Raw genomic sequence first — 14742 nt, forward strand, 5'->3', positions numbered from 1 at the left:
GTTGTCTAATAGATTGTTTTTTAGATGGAAGGAGCTTCTTAGTCTCAGAAAATATTTTAAACATTTGTGTTTGTTATTTCACTGCCAGTGCCAGCATGTTAGAGCTGGTTCCTGTAGCCGTAGGGTCCTGGTGTCCCCCCAGGAGCTTGCTGTGGCCCCTCATTCATTTACAGTTTCTTTACTTCCTTTTAATAATGTTCGTTTTGAGTTTTCAGTATACAGAACTTGCACCTTTCTTGATTATATTCCTAGGATTAAAAAATATTCTATTAGAGTTATTAGTTTGTTTTGAACTTAAAACTCCTGGACATAGTAATTCTGGTTTAAGGACAGTCACCATGTTAGCAGGAAGCCTCTGTTGCACCAGGTTCTGCACGTGTGACTGTTTTCCTGTGTTTACTTCCTCCCCTCCTCGTGTTCATGTTCACGTCGTGTGTTCCTCTGGACCCCTCGGCGAGCTGCAGACATGATGCTCCTTGACCCCCAGATGCAGACTCCCTTATGTAACCCCAGGGCTGGTGTCAATGGCAGGACATCAACACCGGCCAGTGCTCTGGCCTGAGGGTCTTACTGGTGCTCCCGGGAGAGACCTTGTGAGTGAGCCCAGTGACACGTTTCTCCGCAGAATGAAATCCAGGATCCCTTTTGGTTTTGGGGGTGCCGTCTCCTTGGCCTTCTTGAACCTGGACGGTCAGGTCCTCTGTCTCTCTCTGTCTGCGACGTGGACATGGGAGAAGGCTGCAGGTCAGCTGTTCTGCGGGCCGTTGCTCAGCCGGACGTGTCTCTTGTCCCCGCAGTCCTTCGTTTTTGGCAGGAGGACCTGGAGAGGCTGCCGTGTCCTCCTTGGTGTCTGGCGGCAGGGGCACATGAGGTCTGATCTGTCCCCCACCGTGTGACCCAGGTCCTGGGGTTAAGCTGACGTCCGTGAAGTTTCTCCTCTGCAGAGTTGTTCCCCCTGCACTGTTAATTAGTTTCTTGGGGAAGGTTCTTTGAGACTGTGTGGATATCCTGCCATTTATGGGACTCAGACCCGCTGGTTCTCAGGACCGCTAGACGTTCTTGCCTGAATGAGTTACTATCATTCCTTGACCTGTCCTCTCCTGTGTTGCTCTGGTGACTGGGGTTTTCCGTATGAATCTGTCCTCGTAAGGATGCTGCTAATTCCATCCTTCTTTCCTAGTTGTCAGCGTCTGCTTTGACGAAGAGCTTTTTCCTTTTTCCTCGTGTGTGTTTACAACCACGTGGACTCATGGACTTTCACTTTACTTCTTTTTACAAGGATATAATAGGGACTTGCCTGGGGGCCCAGTGGCTAAGACTGAGCTCCCAATGCAGGTGGCCTGGGTTCCACCCCAGTCAGAAAATGACCACAGTGAAGATGGAAGACCCCCCTGCTGCCACCAAGACCTGGCTCAGCCAGATAAATCAACAAACGATAGATGTTTTTTAGAGGCTATCTAAATAAAAGTTATAATCTTTTATTACCATCGTCTTTTTTCATGCTCAGATGGCCCCAGATTTGCCCAGCGGAAGGTGGCCTTTCGGGCTGGCCTCTGTGTCCTTTGGCGATGGCCCCCTTGCTTTGATCACTTCCTTGCTCTTTCGTAACAGAAAGATCTAGGCTTATCTTTTATTCTCTCTGTCCCAGTCCTGGGATTTCTCCAGTAGTCCAGAAATCCCAGCCGTTTCTCCAAGTAGTCTTAATTCCTGTCTGTGAAGAACGGTGTTTCGTAACTGAGAAACGTGTGCTCCTGTTGCTCTGGAGCTTGACACCGTCTTAGGGGACGAGGCTGGGAGGGTGATCGTCACACTCACAGCTGTGTGAGCAAGTGGCCCACACATGTCTGTGCGCGGTGCAGACTGTGTCCACATGCAGCCTGCCAGCTCCAGGGGGTGGGGCGGGTGCTCGCGGGGGGCGGGGGGCCGGTGCTGCGGGAGGTGTGGCCGTGGGCAGAGAGCACTGGGGCAGGCGTGGGGAGCACTGCAGCCACGCAGGGAGGTGCCTTGACTTCCACCCATCTGCCTCTGAGACTGCGGGTGAGTCGCTGCGCCCCCCTGAGTTCAGTTTTCTCATTTTAAAAATTAGGTCTCAGGGACTTCCCTGGTGGTCCAGTGGCTAAGACTCTGTACTCCCAATGTAGGGGGCCCGGGTTGAATCCCTGATCAGGGAACTAGATCCCACATGTCGCAGTGAAGGTTGAGGATCCCACGTGCTGCAACTGAGGCCCCGTGGCCCGGACGTCTTCCCCCCAGGACACAGCAGGCGTGGGGCCTGGTGTGCTGGGCAGCCTGGTCTCCGGCGACGTCCTGCTCTTCATCCTAGGGTCTCCCAGCTGCTTGGCTCCAGAATACTCCCATCTGAAGCCACTCTGGCAGGCCTGAGGGTAGCAGTCAGTGGAGGGAGGCGTGGGTCTAGCCCAGGGAGGGCTCTGGTGTGGGGTGGTTGACGGTGTCCTGCAGGCCCTTAGTAACTAGCAGCCTGGGCCACTGGGCCTGCCCCTGGAGAGGTGTGGGCGGGACTGGGCATTGGTGTTGCTCCTGCTTCGTCCTCCCCAGGGCAGCGCTTCGGTCTCTAAGCAATGCAGCCCGGGGGCCTCCTGCCTCCCTGGAGCCGCGCAGCTGGCTTGGGTAGAGCAGAGCACAGAATACAACCAGGGCAGGGCTCCCCAGCAGCCTCCCCGCCAGTAGGCGTGGGACCAGGTGAGTGGAGGGCATCTGGGTGGGGGGCAGGCCCTGGCCGGTTCTCCCTCTGGTGGCCCGCAGAGCCTCTTCCTCCCCAGGCCTGCCTCCTCCAGGGAGCCCCCCGACATGCCTCACACAGAGCGGGCCTGGCAAGGCATGCGGCCACTCTTGGCCCAGGTCAGGTGTTTAGTCCTGTTGTCCTGACGCCTCTGCCTGTGTGGATTCAGTGAATTGCAGAGACTTTACCACACAGGAGAGTCGCATCCCTTGGAGTCAGACTGACGGACCTGCCGTCTCAGCCCCACAGCCTGGCCCCATGTCTGTGTTTCCAGGCCTGGCCTGTGGCTGGAGGAAGGATGGCCATGTCTGGGGGGGCTGGGCCGTGACAGCGAGCAGGCTGCAGCTCACACCACACCCTGGGTCCTGCAGTGCCTGGAAGCTGGCTCCACCAGGGCTGTGTGTGCCGGGGAGGGGAGACCCTGAGGAGGAAGAGGGGTGACCCCGAGGTGTGGGGTGGGAGTTGGGGGGCTGTGGCCGAGCTCGGCCATGAGGGTGAGGTTCCCAGGGCTGTCGGCAGGGACACGGCCGGGGTGTGGGTGGGAGCCGAGGTTCTGGAGGAGGGGACTCCCGAGTGGGTGCGTCAGCCCCTCGCCTTTGGCCTGGTGCTGAGGCTCCTGGGGGTGCAGACCAGGGCAGCGGGAGGTTTGGGCTCGGTCGGGAGGAAGGCTGGGCGCACCTCCCTCTGCGGACCTGGGGGCCCAGCAGCTGTCCGCTCCTTACCCGGCCCCCGGGGTTCCTCTGGAACTGGGTGGTCTTGGGCCTCCCTCCCATGTGTCTAGGACCACTGGCCCTGACACGGCCAACGTGGGGTCGGACAAGGCCTGAGGGAGGCTGGGAGCCCACACTGTCGGCGCTCTGGGGCTTGTGAGTGTTCAGGTGGGAGCAGACATGCCGGGGGCCCTCAAGTGTGAGGACACGTGCCTTGAGGGTGGCCTCCTCCACATGCCTCCTCCTGTTTGACTTGCCACTCTCTCTGGGGCTCCCTTCCTGATACCTCCTATTAGGGGAGACTGGGTCCCGGCTCAGGATGGGGGCACCCGGCCAGGTGGGGCAGGCTGGGGACGTGACCGTGTGCTCTGCTGAAGCTGGAGACGTCCGGGGCGGGGAGGATGGCTGCTGTGGTCGTGTCCGTCACCACGCTGGGAGGACCTCACCGAGGCTGCAGCAGAAGCGAGACGCTGGGCACAGTGCAGCCCCGTGGGGAGGTTAGCTCTCCCCTGCAGAGGGGCTGCGGGGTCTCAGTGCCCTCCTCCTGCTCTGGGTCAGCTCCGGCCTCTCTCAGGGCTGCTGCTATCCAGCGTCGCTGCGGGGCCCCGGCTCACAGACAGCTCCTGAAGGTCTCTGACACGGCACCCTGACCCACCGAGGGTGGGCATGCTGCCGCGGTTACAGAGAAGGAAGTGGGACCAGAGATGAGAGTGGCTCGTACTGGGCCCGCCGGGACCTGCTCTCCATCCTTGGGGGTCCCTCCAGTGTAGTGCGGGGACAGGGCCCATCCTGGGACCCCCCGTGTAGACAGTACCACTCCCTGTCTGCTGCTGGGAGAGTCAGCCCTGGTCTTGGGGGGCCCCTGGCCTCTGTGAGCCCCAGGCCGGCGAGAGGGAGCAGCAGGCAGAGGTCACGGGCAGGGCCTGCCCTACTGCGGCCGCAGCACTGTCCTTGGAGCCGGGTCGTCGGCCCCCAGCCTGAGCTGTGTCCGGGCGCCCCTTCCAGCCTGGCATCCTGTGGTGTCCTGTTGGCTGGCCGCTCCTTCCTCCAGGGCCTGGGGACTTTGTCTTGCGGGCAGAGCTGCGTTGCTGGGGCGTTCCCTGGCACCCCTGCTTCCCCTGGTGCCCAGGGGACAGGATCTTGGCAGTCCAGGGACAGACAGCTCCCTTCAGGCTGTTGCGGGGGGCTGATGTCCAGGGTACAGCCCGGCGCCACCGTGAGCTGGGGGCTTGAGGTGGAGGAGGCTGGCTGCCCTGGTGGGCGGTCACGGAAGCTGCTCTGGAGGAGGCCTCCTGGGGAGTGGGCATTGCTCACTGGAGTCTGGCCGGCAGTTTTGAGGCAGCCCGGGGCTCCTCCTGGGCGCCCCAGCCCAGGGGCATCCTCCGGCTCTCCGGCCTGGCCCTGCTGCAGCTTCCGCCCGCCTGCTGGGCTGCCAGCAGCTCTCCTCTTCCCGCAGTGGCTGCCTGCTGCCCGCCCTCACGGTGAAGACACTCTGGTGGAGAAGTCAGCCGTGAGCTGGCTGTGCGGGGTGGGCGGGAACAGCAGACGGAAGCTGAGGGCACAGCCTGGCGCAGGCGGGGGATGGGCCCGCCGGGGACGGGCGCCCAGACCCTTGAGGCTCAGAGCCCTGCCAGGGGGGGCCTGGGCAGCAGGCGGAGGACACCCTCTGGGCATCCTCCAGCCGGGCTGGCTCTGTGGTCCCTGAGGTGGGTGGGCTCCATCTCCCAGTCTCCGAGCAAAAGCACAGGCCGTGGGAGACTGCAGGCTAGATGAGGGAGCAAGCTGGGGGTCTTTCCCTCCATCTCAGACCAGGACGTCAGTGGCAGCCTTAGGCCTGTTTCTGCCCCTCAGGCAGCCTGTGCTGTTGGTTGGTCCCCGCAGCCCCGTCCAGCTGCCCACCTGCGGCCAGGCGCAGGGTGCACTCTCGGCCCGGCAGGTGCCTCGGGCTGCCCTCAGCCTCCACCTGTGGCCGAGGGATACCTCACACGTGGTGCCCCTCCTGTCTTCCCGGGGCTGCCCTACCCCTTCCTCCAAGCCGTGGCTCGGAGGCTTGGCCCCCTGCTCCCTGCTCCCGCTTGAGCCGCGACCCCCAGGGCTGTGCAGACCCCCAGGGTCTCTCAGAGCTCCCGTGGGAGCCCTCGCCACCCACACGGCCAGGTCCCCGGGCCCAGCCCTCCTGCCCACGCTGGACGCGTGCCTGGCGCACGGCAGGTGCACGGCTGTCCTCCTGGTCCCCGCCTGCCCCGAGTCTCGTGGCCACGCAGGACAGTGCTGGGGGCCCCCTGGGTCTTGTCAGCTCAAGGCAGACACCCCTGCAGCTGTGTTTCCAGGCCGAGCCTTCTGGAGGAGGATTGCACTGGGATTTTGCAAATTAAGCTTTAATGTTTTAAAAGTTTCCATGCGTAAAGTTTAGAGAGAGAAGGAGTGCTGCCTGGTTTATTCAGGGAGAAGTCCCCCCACCCCTGCCAGCCTCCTGCCTCCCGTCCCGTGGCTGCATTGGGTGCTTCTAGGAGGCTGTTGACACTCTGAGTGACACACTCGTGTCGCTCTTTACTGCTCGATCTTGTTTCCGTGTTTAGACGTTAGTTGTTGACTTGCAAGGTGAGGTTGCAGCAGTCAGGCTCCTGGGGGGGTGGGCGGAGCCGGAGTGAAACCTGCGTTCCAGCTCTGACCCCCTCCCCTTCTCCCCCATCTGTGTTTTGTTTCCTCTGCAGGAAGGTGCGGCCCTGTGTCCTCTGAGAAGATGTCTTATGGATCCATCGCAGGCAGTGGCGGCCTGGGGAGCCGCGGCCCTTTCGGGGGGCCCTCCCGACAAGGCTACCAGCCCCTAGGTAAGGGCAGCGTGGGTGTGTTGGGGTCAGCCAGGGGCAGGTCTCCCCTGTGGTACACTGGTAATCATGGTAACCATAGGAGGATTCTGTCCTTCTGATGGGCCCTACCTGTGACTCCGGATCGGGGGTGACCCTGGCCCTGGACGGGCCGGGGTTGTTGGCACTGGGCCAGCACCCGGGGAGAGCAGAGTGGAGATGCCGCCCTGCCTGGGGGCGGGTCCAGGGGTCTGCGGCCTCTCGCGGAGTCTGCAGGTGCTGGGCTGCTTGGCGGACGGCCTCGTGGCTGCCCATGTGGACCAGGTGCTGCGTGTGGGGCACGGCCAGGGAGCGGAGGGCCTTGGGTGACGGGCGGTGGCCTGGGCTCCACAGGGCGGGTCTGCTTCTGGTTTCTGTGTGCCGGGCCCTGTCCTGTGGGCTGGCTCTGTGGTCTGCTCGCCCCCCGGCTGCCGTCCCCCTGCAGAGGGGTTTTCTGCCGGACCCATGTCTGGGGAACTGACTTCAGGTCCTTAGGGATCCCGGGCAGACCTGACACTCAGCGAGTGTGAGTGTGTGAGCCTGTGTGCTCACAGACTTGAAATGAGACGCAGACTCCAGGGCCGATCCCACCGCCTTCCCCGCCCCGGGGTGTGGACGGCGGCTTCCCCTGAAATGAGACGCAGACTCCCGGGGCCGATCCTACCACCTTCCCCGCCCCGGGGTGTGGACGACGGCTTCCCCTGAAATGAGACGCAGACTCCTGGGCCGATCCCACCACCTTCCCTGCCCTGGGGTGTGGATGGCAGCTTCCCCTGAAATGAGATGCAGCAGACTCCCAGGGCCAGATCCCACCGCCTTCCCCGCCCCGTGTGTGGACAGTGGCTTCCCGGCTTGTCCTCGAGGTTTTGCTGCCGTGTCCTGTCCTTGAACAGACCCTGTGAGCATGTGTGTCTCTTGACTTTGCTCAGTTGAATCAGCCTGCGACTTGCCGGTGTTGCCCCCAGTCACGGCAGTCTGCCTGGCGGCCCTCCCGTCTCCCTGCTCTGGGCGCTCGGTCACCTGCGAGGCCGTGGCAGGCACGGCTGCCCCACGGTGACAGGCCGTCGGAGCGCCTGTTTCGGGCCCTGTGTTTGGTGCTGAGGAGCTCGGATGCTGGCGTGGTTGGGACGGCCCCCGCGAGGGGGTGGCAGTGGGGTGGGCAGCTCAGGGCCTGGCAGTCGTGCTGACCTGGCCCTGCTCCCCGCCTTGTCGGCGCCAAAGGGCAGCGGCCTTGACCAGTGGCCCGCCCGTGGGACTGGAATGGCGTCTTCTGGTTTTAGCTCATGTTTCTCTGGTATCTAGTGGGGTCAGTTTTCCCGTGGCCATTGGGCATTTGGGTCTCAGGTGCGCTCTGTGTGTTTTCCCTTCCCGTTTGTCTTGCTCTCGTCAATGGGCAGGGTCTCCGTGTGTCTTCTGGACGTGCAGGTCCACCATGCTGGCTTCTCCTCGTGGTGCTGCTGATGAGAGCACGTTTTTAACTACAGCACCACTGTGTTCATCAGTCTTCCTTGCAAGATGTGCGTGCTTCTGTTTAATAAATTCTAGCACAAGGATAATGGTTTTGCCTTTACTTCCTCTGAAGCTTATACAATTTGTTTTTCATATTTAAGTCTTGCAATCACCTGGAATTGATTTTTATGTATGGGGAGGGTGGAGTGTAATACACTACTTTTCTCTATTATAACAAATTGTCCCCGGGCCCTTGATTGAAAATTCCCTCTCTATAGACCTGCAGTGCCAGCTCTGTGATAAACGTGTTATCTATGCAGATTCTCTAGGTCAGTTCTTCTGTTTCTGTGCGAGGCCGCAGCCTGATTTTCGCAGTTATTGTAATCGTAGATGCTGTTCAGGGCAGGTTGCTCCACTGTGTTTCCGTGGACACGTCCAGGCACTCTGGCCTTTGTTGCTGAATGGATTTCAGAGTCCCCCGTCCGTCACTCGGCTGAGATCTGTCCCTACCTGTGTTAACGTGTGAGACTCAGCCGTGCTATCTTCACCAGTCTTCTGCCCATGAGACCGTAGGTCTCTCTGTTGATGGGTCTTTAGTGTCTTTCAACAAAGTTTGTAATTTTCTCCATAAATATTTTACATAACTTTCATTAAGTTGTTTTAACAAAAATGAAAACTTTTTTTTTTTTGCTGTTTTTGCAAATAGTACCATTATTAATGGGACAGGTGCTTCTCAGGTGGTGCTAGTGGTAAAAAACCTGCATGCCAATGCAGGAAACATCAGAGATGTGGGTTCAATCCTTGGGTGGGGAAGATCCACTAGAAAAGGAAATGGCAACCCTTTCCAGTATTCTTGCTGCCTGGAGAATCCCCATGGACAGAGGAGCCTATCCACAGGGTCACAAAGAGTCGGACATGACTGAAGCGGCTTAGCATGCACATTAGTGGAGCATAGTACCCATTCTAAGTCTGTGTTGCTGGTGCACGCATGCACACACAACTGGTTGTTCTAGGAAGGAAAGTGCAGGTTTTACATAATATTTGCATCTTATTTTTTAACTTTCTGAATGTGGGAAATTCCAAACAGAAAAGTAGACACAGTGGCGTCGTGAACCCAGCACTGGCGCACTGGGCGTGGGGCGGGGGTCATGCCCGGGGCTGGTCCAGCATCACCTGCGCACTCGTGACCCCTCTCCCCAGACGTCAGCGTGCCTCCTGTGTGACCATCTTAGGGCGGGTCTCCTTTCCGTGCCCAGATGTCGTCCAGATGCAGCTGGGGCTTCCTCCCACCCGCGAGCCCTGGGAGCCCTGCAGAGACGCGGCATGTCTGGGCTCCCAACAAGAGGCACACGTCACAGTTGATGGTGCCTTTTCAGTCTTTCCAGGCCTCTGGATGCTCCCCTTTTAGTTTTCCTTTTTTCTTTTTGTCCCTGGATTTGATTTCTTAAAGAAGCCAGCTGTTCCCTGTGGAACATAGTTGAGTTCTGTCCACTGACAACATCACTGACGAGAGGTCCTGCCATGCTGCTGAAGTCTTTTTATTAATTGTAATAATTTGTTGAGTCTTGAGTTTTCTGTACAGACAGTGTCATTTATGAATAATGACAGTATTTACCTCTTCTGTTTCAATGCTTTTATCTTTTATGTGTTTTTCCTTCCGTCCTGAGCCCACCAGAAGCTCTATTTCAACTCTGAGTAGAAATAGTGATTGTGGCCTCCCTTCTATTATTGTTATTTTATTTCCTATTATTATTATTATTGTTACTATTATTTTATTTTCTATTATTTTTTCCAGGCTGCACTGTGTGGCTTGTAGGATCTTAGTCCCCTGAGCAGAGAGAGAACCCGTGCTCCCTGCACTGGGGGCGCGGAGTCCTAACCACTGGCCTGCCGGGGAAGTCCTGGTGATTGTGTTCCCTTCTCTATTATTAGTATATTTTTTTAAGGCTGTGTCGTGCAGCGTGTGGGATCTTAGTCCCGGTGATCGTGTTCTTTGTCAGTTTTTGGAAGAACAAGGCTGCTCCTGTCTGGTGTCTGGGATTTCGCTGTAAAACCGCCTCCCCTGGAGGGCCTGGAGCTCCTCTGTGGACTGCCCGTTACTCATGCCATCTGCAACAGCTGTCCAGGCTCTCTGCTTCTTCTTGGGTCAGCTTGCTGTGTTTCTGTGGATGCATGTCTGCTTTTCTGAATGTTCACGTTGACTGAAGTAGCACGGTACACAGCCACGTGTTGTCCGGTGGGACCCGGGCAGCGCCACTGTGTGGTCAGGGGTGCGGCCACGAGGGCAGCGGCCCTAGTTCCAACCGCCTGCTCTGCCGCGATCGAGCTGGGCCCCGACCACCAGGAAATGGACGGGGTTAGGCCCCGCTCTGGTGTGGGGGAGATGGAGCGAATTAACAGGCTGAGCTCTGCGCCTATCTTTTCACTAGCATCCTTGGCCCCTGGATCCCACCCTCTTTTATTCCTAATGTTGTTTAATTTTTGCTCCCAATTTTCTTGTTTTGTCATCAACATCGACAGACTTGTGGCAGTTTTATAAACCCCTCCAAAGGGCTGACTTGATTTTCTGAATCTCTATTAAAAGCTCTTTTAAAATCTGATGGATTTCTTTCTGCCCACATTTTTACTGTTTTCCCCCTTCTTTCTTTGAGTTGATGCTGTTTCATTTTCCTAACTCCTAAGATCATTCATATCCAGTTTTTATTCATTTCTGATAAAAGCATTACCATTATAAATGTCCAAATAATCATGGTTTTAGTTGAATCTCACAATTCAAAAATACATAGCATTTTAAAATTAATGTTTAGTTGTAAATATTTAATTTCCCTTGTGAATTCTTCTTTAACCCAGGATTTATTTAGAATTGTAGTTCGTTTTCAAACATGTGTATTTCTTCCTAGTTCTCTTTTGAAACTGATTTCTACATTAATTGCATTTCTGTCAGAAAAGCATCTGCATTTGCTGACAGCTGTTGAGACTGGGGCTGCTTCTGGGGCGCTGGGTGTGATTCTGGGGGTGACTGGCAGGGCTGCCAGGGAGGCGGGCTGGGGCTCCAGGCAAGACAGAGAGGCCCTGCTGAGACCCCAGGGGTGGGAGCAGCTGTGATCGCGACTGCCTGCCGCGTGCCAAGCCCTGAGCGTTACGGGTTACTCGGGGACCGTAAAGTTAATTATGCAGAGCTTAGGGTGGGCTCTTGCTGTAAAGTCCCATCGCAAATGCAGCAGAAAGCCAAGTGGGATGTTACTATCGTGTAAAGAACTCACATAAATGGAAGGAAAGCCCCCAGATCTGTATACAGATGGGCCAAGTCTGAAGAGAGAGGGGTGGCTTGCAGCCCGTGAGAAGGTACCTGTAGAGATGGACATGAACTTGGCCCTTCTCATGTGGCTCGGCTGCAGTGGGTGGAGGGTGGGCTCCCTTGCAGGGGAGGGCACGCTGCTCCCTGCCTCCTCCAGACCCCCTCCTTCCCTCTGTCTCGGCCCAGCCATGCCTCTTTGTTAGGGCACTATCAAGGGATACTGGCAGAGATGTTCGCCGCAGGGGATGTGAGGAAGAAATGCCATTGCTGCCCAGCTCAGGGAGGTGGCGAGATGGGCCGTGGTCTGGGACGGGGCATGAGGCCATCTTGCGGATCCTTGGAGAGTGCCGGATGCCCGTCCACGTCCCAGTGGGATGATGGACGGACATGGCAATTGAGGCAGGCGACCCCCCATCTGGGCTTCTCCTTGCCTGAGACCTCACCCCTGAGTATTGATAGTGTTTCCCTCGTGATGTGTGGTGGTAGATGATCTTTGTTGTTTTCTGTAATAATTGTCTGCATTTGCATTTACATTGTCCCCCCAGAGTTCAGAGTTCACATGATTCTGGAGAGCAGACCAGACTGGCTCCTCCACGGGTGTCTGGGGACCTTGTGGGGCATCGGGGGGAGGTGGGCCGGGTCTGGACGTGTGCTGACCGACTCCAGTGTAGCGAGGGCATCGAGCGCCACTGGTCCCCCTGCTCCCCACGAAGCCAGTGGTGATGCCATGGCGGGGCCTGGGCCGCTGCGCCTCCTTCCACAGTGCTCTCCGGGCAGCAGTCCCCGGGGCCGGGCTGTCTGCCTGCAGGGGACCCTGGGTGGGCGTCTGGGGAGGTGGCTCTGCCCGCAGGCTCTCCCAGAAGCCCCGGGGGAAGAGGGACGTGTCAGGCCCTGCCCTCTCAAGAGCTGGGCCCGTCCTGGACCCGCAGACACGCTCCACGCGGAGGCCTTTTCTGCAAAGAGGCTGCCGCTGCAGGAGCTCAGTGCTGAAGCTCTGGACCTCACGTGCCCCTTGACGTGGTCAGACGTCTCCACCAAGGCAGGCTTCTGGACAGTGCCCGCCCCGCTCCAGCGCCCGGGCTGTGGTGTGTGGTCTCAGCCTGGCACCACTGCCTCTTTTGATCCCAAAGAGCTATGTTCCCGAGGTGTCCATCTGTCTTAACAACACGTGTTTTCAGGCTCAGGAATTCTGGCAAACCTGTCCAGGAAGTGTTTCTGAATAAATGAAAATTATCAGAGAGGAAACTGTATCCTCCCTGGGGACCCACCATTGCTCCTTGGCTTGGCAGCGAGTGTCAAGGGAACTGATTTTGTTTTCATTTTCACTTCCGATATACCATGATTTTATACCATGTATTTTATACCATGTATTTTATAAAATACAGTGGCATGGTCCCATGCTACCATGATTTTATACCATGTATTTTATACCATGTATTTTATACCATGTATTTTATAAAATACAGTGGCATGGTCCCATGCTGGTGGTGCGGAGATGTCAAATTGCCAGGAACATTCCCAAGGCCTTATTCTCCATTTTTGCATGCTGCTGTGCACTGGTCAAAGTCCTGGCCTGGTTTGGGGCCACACCTGAGGCTCTGCTGTAAGGAGTTTCATACTGGCTTGGAATCACCTTTCAGAAAAACCTGGGTGCAGAGAAAGAGTCAGAATATCTGAAGTTCTGGACATGGTGCTGGCTTTCAGCAAAAAGGGGGTGTTTGGGGGGTGTGGCAGTCAGGGAGGACTTCCTGGAGGAGGTGAGTCTGAGCAAGTGGAGCTCTTTGCGTGGATGCTTAGAGGGCCCGGGGCACCTGCTGTCCTGCATGAGAGCCTTGCTCCACCAGAGGTGCCCCAAGCTGGGCAGGGGGGCTTAACCGAGACTGTCCCTTGCTGTCTGTAGAGTGCGCAAAGTGTTGGACCGAGTACGGAATCCGCCATTTCCCCTGCCCATCGCCAGAGAGCAGCCTGCAGGACCCCTGTGTGGGTGAGGACGGGGATGGTGACCTGGGGCCTGCTGGCACTCCCAGAGGCCCAAGGGCCAGGAAGCGAGGTACTTCTGCTGGGATGCTGGGTCTCGGGGGTCCCAGGGATGGCCACACAGAGATGCCGAGCCCTAAGGTGGGAGGGTCAGTGGGCGGGGAATGGACTTCCAGGGTCTTTGGCTGGGGAAGCTGGGGAGCTGGAGCAGGGGTCCCGGCCCGTCTCCACCCTCACCCGCACTAGCCCTTTCCTTCCCTGAGGACAGCTGATGGCATGGCGGGGCTGGACCAGGGATGTTGCCAGGCCATCAGGGTCCTGCAGGCTCCAGGGAGGAGGCTGGCGCTGCAGGAGAGGCAAGGACTGGCCCAACTCCCGTGGCCCCTGGGCCCAGAGTCTGCATCTGCTTTGTGGGGGGGTGGCTGGCAGGGGAGTGTAGGGGCCTCGTTGTGCCCTTCAGGGTGACCCTGCCTGGGAGGGGCAGCCATGGCCAGAACTCAGCAAGCTGGGCAGGAAGGCAGAGGTCAGCGGCACCTGAAGTCTTCTTCTTGATCAGGACATCTGGCTTGTCAGTGGTTATTGCTGTCCCCGGGCAAGCCCTGGCCCTGGCCCCGGCCCCAGAGGGCCTGCTCCTTGTGATGGGACGGCCATCCCGCCTTCTCACTCCTTGCTCCTGACATCGACTGCCAGAGGCAGTAGGACCGGGGTGGGCCTTTCTGGAGACAGATGGGCACCATGGCCCAGAAGCGAGGTCCCTCGCAGCTCCGCACCCAGCCAGGCAGCGGCAGGGCCACGACTTGGACCCAGGCCTCTGGATGCCCAGCAGGGAAGGGGCTGTGGGTGGGAGCAAGTACTGTTCTGAACTGGAAGCCAAAGAGGAGGCTCCCCAGGAGCCGCCACCGCCCTGGCTGGGGCCTTAAACACCTGCCTTTTGGTGCCTTTCCAGGGCCAGGGGTCGCGCCCGACAGCAGTGGGACGCCAGAGCCCACCTCGCTGCCCGCTGGCCCACGGAAGGAGCCGGCTGCGAGGGCCCGTGGCCACATGGCCAGCACCACCCGGGCCAAGAAGAGGAAGCCCAACTTCTGCCCGCAGGAGACTGAGGTGCTGGTGGCCAAAGTCAGCAAGCACCACCAGCTGCTGTTCGGCACCGGGCTGCCGCGGGCTGAGCCCGCCTGCAGGTACCGCGTGTGGAGCCGCATCCTGCAGGCGGTGAACGCGCTGGGCTACTGCCGCCGTGACCTCGTGGACCTCAAGCACAAGTGGCGGGACCTGCGGGCCGTGGTGCGGCGCAAGCTGGGCGAGCTGCCGGGGGCGGCCGCCTGGCCCCGTGCCACCCCGTGTCAGGCCCTGGCCCTCACGCCGCTGGAGCAGGCCGTGGCCAAGACCTTCTCCTGCCAGGCCCTGCCCTCCGAGGGCCTCGGCCCCGAGCCGTGCAGAGGTGAGTTCCTCGCCCAGCTTGGCTGGCAGGAAGCTCGTGGCCACCGATGGCCGCCGCACCCCCCCCTCCACCGCCACCTTCCCTGTGATCTCTGGATCCTTCTGTACTTCGTCCTCGGCTCCTTCACTCCCGCTGCCTGCCAGGCCCCGTCTAAGCCCTGGGCACCCAGGGGCTCGACCCTCCCTCGGGGTCACAGGGGAGCTGGGCTCAGACAGGACGCAGCTCTCTCTGCAGGGCAGCGAGTTCCTGCCTTCGGGTTAGGACTCAGAGCAAGAAAGATACGT

At 58.7% G+C, this 14742-nt stretch overlaps 1 protein-coding gene across 8 annotated transcripts in view; it reads left to right on the forward strand.

The window, feature by feature from the left end:
* TSNARE1 (t-SNARE domain containing 1) overlaps positions 1-14742 on the forward strand; it is a 115009-nt gene that overhangs the window by 25664 nt on the left and 74603 nt on the right. For 7 of the 8 annotated variants that reach the window (XM_043879446.1, XM_043879452.1, XM_043879453.1 and 4 more), the window contains exons 2-4: positions 6165-6281; positions 12944-13093; positions 13967-14458. In XM_043879446.1, coding sequence (XP_043735381.1) covers positions 6194-6281; positions 12944-13093; positions 13967-14458 — 730 coding nt within the window. In that variant the 5' untranslated portion in view covers positions 6165-6193. The remainder of the gene's footprint in view (positions 1-6164; positions 6282-12943; positions 13094-13966; positions 14459-14742) is intronic. The other variant, XM_043879449.1, reaches the window with a different exon arrangement.

Source organism: Cervus elaphus, chromosome 21, assembly GCF_910594005.1.
Source record: "Cervus elaphus chromosome 21, mCerEla1.1, whole genome shotgun sequence".
NCBI classification, from domain to species: Eukaryota; Metazoa; Chordata; class Mammalia; order Artiodactyla; family Cervidae; genus Cervus; species Cervus elaphus.